The sequence below is a fragment of the Juglans microcarpa x Juglans regia genome, chromosome 3S, assembly GCF_004785595.1.
Source record: "Juglans microcarpa x Juglans regia isolate MS1-56 chromosome 3S, Jm3101_v1.0, whole genome shotgun sequence".
NCBI classification, from domain to species: Eukaryota; Viridiplantae; Streptophyta; class Magnoliopsida; order Fagales; family Juglandaceae; genus Juglans; species Juglans microcarpa x Juglans regia.
Genome location: NC_054599.1, coordinates 5,262,135 through 5,266,355, shown reverse-complemented (window position 1 = coordinate 5,266,355; position 4,221 = coordinate 5,262,135). Strand labels below are relative to the sequence as shown.

The 4,221-nt window shown below is 32.0% G+C and overlaps 1 protein-coding gene across 1 annotated transcript; it reads right to left on the bottom strand.

The window, feature by feature from the left end:
• Positions 1-2,007: 2,007 nt before the first annotated feature.
• Positions 2,008-3,671, bottom strand: LOC121257107 (transcription factor MYB93-like). Its single transcript, XM_041157999.1, has 3 exons — positions 3,596-3,671; positions 3,202-3,479; positions 2,008-3,025 (listed from the first exon to the last, which is right to left on the bottom strand). Exons 2-3 carry the CDS (start codon positions 3,471-3,473, stop codon positions 2,152-2,154), a joined length of 1,146 nt encoding a protein of 381 aa, XP_041013933.1. The 5' UTR covers positions 3,474-3,479; positions 3,596-3,671; the 3' UTR covers positions 2,008-2,151.
• Positions 3,672-4,221: the final 550 nt, after the last annotated feature.

Sequence of the window (4,221 nt, the reverse complement as noted above, 5' to 3'; positions counted from 1 at the left end):
GTTAATAAAATATTTTCTTGTTCTTCAGTTTTGTTTAAAATATTAATTGTTTTACTCAAAGATTTACAACAAGAATCATTACAACCAAGTTTAATATTAGGAGAATCCGAGGGTTCAGTTTCTGAGTGATATTCTGAATCACTAGAACTAAATTCATTGATGTCAGATGACGAGGAAGATTTTGTTTCTAGGAGTTGAAACAGATCCTCTTGATCATTGACACTAATATTCAACTGGTTAAGCTTGTTTTCGAATTTATTGGGCTTGCTGGGACATTTATTAACAAAATGTCCAAATTTGCCCCAATTAAAACAATTTCCATTTGAAGGATTTTTGAAATTCTTTTTCTTACCAAAAGATTTTTTATTAACAGATTTTTTGTAAAAATCATCATGGGGTTTTCTTATTGTCCCACCATGAGGTTTAGAAAACTTAATAGAATATTTTTGTTTTCGTCTAGATAGAGCAATAGGAGGAAGGTCAAATTGTTCACAAAAAGTTTTCATCTCATATTTGGCTTTCTTACTATTCTTCATCTGTTGATGAATCATTCTTTAATCATTGCATATACTAATACCAAGTTTCTTAATTGTACTGAAAATATCACTATATATATAATTTTTATAATTAAGAAATTCTGAGATATTAGTAAGCTCATCCTTAACTTTATGAGCAAATAAATGGGGTAATCTATCAATGAACTTTTCCTTTCAGTGAGGCTTGTGACTGTCTTATTTTTACTTTAAAAGATTGTGATCTTTTATCATTTAATGGATAGTATTTATTTGCTTGTGGAAGAAATATATGGATTCTTTTCGTTTGCTATACCATGAAAGATAATTCCACTTTTTTTTTAAGATTTAAAACTATTTTTTTTAAGGCCGGTTTAAGTGAGTGTTTTGATGTACTTCACTTGTTGCAATCAGTTGTGATGATGGCATCATGTCTGAGACACGGGAATTCTTTTGTATTTCATTGCTCATTATTATTATATTGGTTATGTGATGTCGTTTTTTTTTTTTTTCTTGTTTGTATATTTTTTTCATTTGTGTATTTTTTGTTGCAATGTTAAGTTTTTTTTTTTTTCCGTGTGATTTTTTGCTGTCTTTCTTTTTGAAGTTTTTTTTTTGTTGTCATTAATTTGTAATTGTTCTGTTTCTTCATCTCTTATGCTACAGTATTTTTTGAATTATATTTATAAATTTGTAAGAAAATTTATTTTTTTTATAATGCAATTATGTTATTTTTATTTCTATATATATATATATATATATATAATGACCATATATATTTTGTCTCCTGTGGGCAAACGTCGTTTCATCACTACTAGTTATATATTAAAGTTCCAATCAATTTAAGGTTATGTTTGGATAGTGAGATATTCTCATGTATTCTGTGGATAGTAGTAAAAAAGTAGTGATAGAATATTAAATAATAATTAATAGTAATAAAAAGTATGTAAAAAATAATAATAAAATAATAAATAGTAATGAGATATTTATCCAAGGCCTTAACCTCTAATTTTACACCGTAATATATACGTACTGTCAGAAAAAAGGCTTTCATGATTAATGGTTTATAGTTAGAAAGACCTTAATTTCATCATGCAATGGGCCATTGTACGTACAAAAGTATTATATATATACACGTGAAAATCTTGTAATTATTAATCCACTTCACATATATGCACAGACTCAATATAACGTATGTGATCATCATGAGCAAAAACATATAATATGTATTTGGCTAATTACAAATCATGATCATGAATCTAAACCCTATAATATTTTAAAGCTGGGAAATTAAGCGCGCGCGTTCTTCGATCTATCATGAGATTGGCCATGACTGCGAAGAAACTTGTGATCTGCTCGCACAAATTAGATAGTTGATCATAAACAAGATCAATCGTATAATTAGTTCATTAAATTATTAACCAGAAGAATAAAATAAGAAATAAATAAAGCAAAGAAAGAATTAGATCAGAGGGATCACATATAGCCACCTTAGCTAAGAATTAATTAGTAAGAAGCTCCAACAAGCAAAACTAATTATTAAGTTGATCATGAACAGCATGCATGAATGTACTACTGTCAATCTGATACAATATTAATTAATTGAAAAATAACATGAAAAGCAAAAGGCGTTTGAAAATTAAAGAGAAACGACATGCTCATCAATAAAATCTTTCCAGTAAGAGTCACTTGCTTCATTCTCCATGATATCTCCCAAAGGTTCAAAGGTGGTTGAAGTAGTAGTACTGGATGAAGGCAGCTGGCAGTTAGATATATCGTTTGAGTTAAGCTTGTTTTCGATTTGGCTGACAATTGAACAACACTCCGGTGAAGCTGAAACCAAGCTGTTAGGATATCGATGAATATCATTTGAAGGTGGGATAGAATAATATTCTGCAGCAAGTTGCAGGTGATCATCACAATCAGTACTGTTATTGCTCATATAAATTTCCAAGCCATTTACAGGCTGATGAGCATTAACACTGGATCGTGGTTGCTGATAAATTTCATAGTTTGGAAGATTGGACAGCATTTGAGCATTGATTTGTGGGGGGCAACCAATACTTGAGCCATCTTCAAGAGCTTCAAGCTTGGAATTCATTTGCAGGAATTCATATAGATATTGGTGGTGATCAGGAATAGAGGAACACCCAAAATGATTCATTAATGTTTCTATATATGAAGTAGGAGCTGTGCTCATAAGGAGTTGGATTAATATATTATGCAGAAGTTGGATCTTTGCAAGTACTTGTGTGGCATCTGAATATTGTAGCCTGAAAACATTGTCGTCCCAATTAGGATGTGTACTCAAATTGGCCAAATTGGCAGCAGCAGCAGCAGCAAACCATTGTGGCAGATTGGAAAGAACATTGATCAGGTCATGATGGGTTCTTCGCCTGTGGGTGACTGGATCTATACCCATCTGCAGAAGCTTTTTCTTTAAATGGGTGTGCCAAAAGTTCTTGATCTCGTTATCTGTCCTCCCTGGAAGATGGCTAGCTATGACCGACCACCTACAATAATGAGCCATAAAGCGTCTATATATCATGATCACTTTGAATGTCGTCCGGAATTGTTTAGTCTTAATTATGGTCTCTTTTTTTTAGCTCATCAAAGCATCTATGTGTCTATGTGAAAGTGTTATACATACATAAAAAATCAATAAAGACTTAAGGTTTAAAAGAATTACTTATTTCCAAGAACTGCATGCAAATTGATGATGATTTGTTGCTCATCTTCAGAAAACTTGCCCCTCTTGATATCAGGCTTCAGATAATTAGCCCACCTAAGCCTGCAACTCTTTCCACACCTCTTCAATCCTGCAAGCTTTGGAAGTGCTCTCCAACTCCCATGACCATGTTTCTGAATTATATAATCCACCAACTTCTGATCCTCCTCTGGAGTCCAAGGCCCCTTCTTCAAACCATTTTCGTTGCAGCATATTGGTGATCTCCCCATCATTTCGATCTGCAGAAAAAGAAAAACTATCAAGGATATTGCATGGGTTATCTAATTTCCAATAATTTTCTGCTTTGGTTGTGTTGGAGTAAAGAATTAATTAGGACGGCCAAAGAAATTCAAACCTCGGATTTTTTGTGAGCTAGCTGGAGGAGGAAAAAATATATGATTTTGTGTTGGGGAATATAACAGGGAAGTGCTAGCTATATATAGCTAGCGCGGCTGCTTGGAAAGAACATGCAGGGTTATAGATCAAAGTGTAGTGCAGAAGATTTCTTCTCCATGAGATCATGGCATTTTGACTCGAATTAATTAATTATATCTTAGTGGCAGTAAGTTCCAAGTTTGTCCTTATTTTTCATGGCCATGCCTGCAAAGGTAGGATTTTGGGGCCCATTAATTAATGTCTTTATTGAAGACATTTTAGATCAAATTATTTTATTGAGTTAATTATATTTTCCTCTCTCAAACAATGATCAAGATCTTATTGTCTTGACTTGAACTTGGTATGCAGTTCTCTCCCTATATTCAACGTCTTAATTATTATCTGCATGCGATCAGCTAATTACCTCCCCCAATTAATCAAATAATTCCATTAATTGGATTAACCAAAAATAAATAAATTTTGCTCCTAATGATATAAATATATAAAAAGTTTAAATGATAACAAATGCTAAGATTTAATTATAATATTGGATCTCCCTTTTGATGAGTTCTGGTTCTAAATATTAATTAATTACAAATCATGATA

Bases quoted from the DNA above. Each gene is read 5' to 3' on its own strand.
- LOC121257107 (XM_041157999.1), bottom strand. From the start codon at position 3,473: ATGATGGGGAGATCACCAATATGCTGCAACGAAAATGGTTTGAAGAAG. The intron at 3,026-3,201 runs GTAATTCTTTTA...TCATTATTGTAG, and splicing joins CATGCAGTTCTTGGAAATAA to GTGGTCGGTCATAGCTAGCC.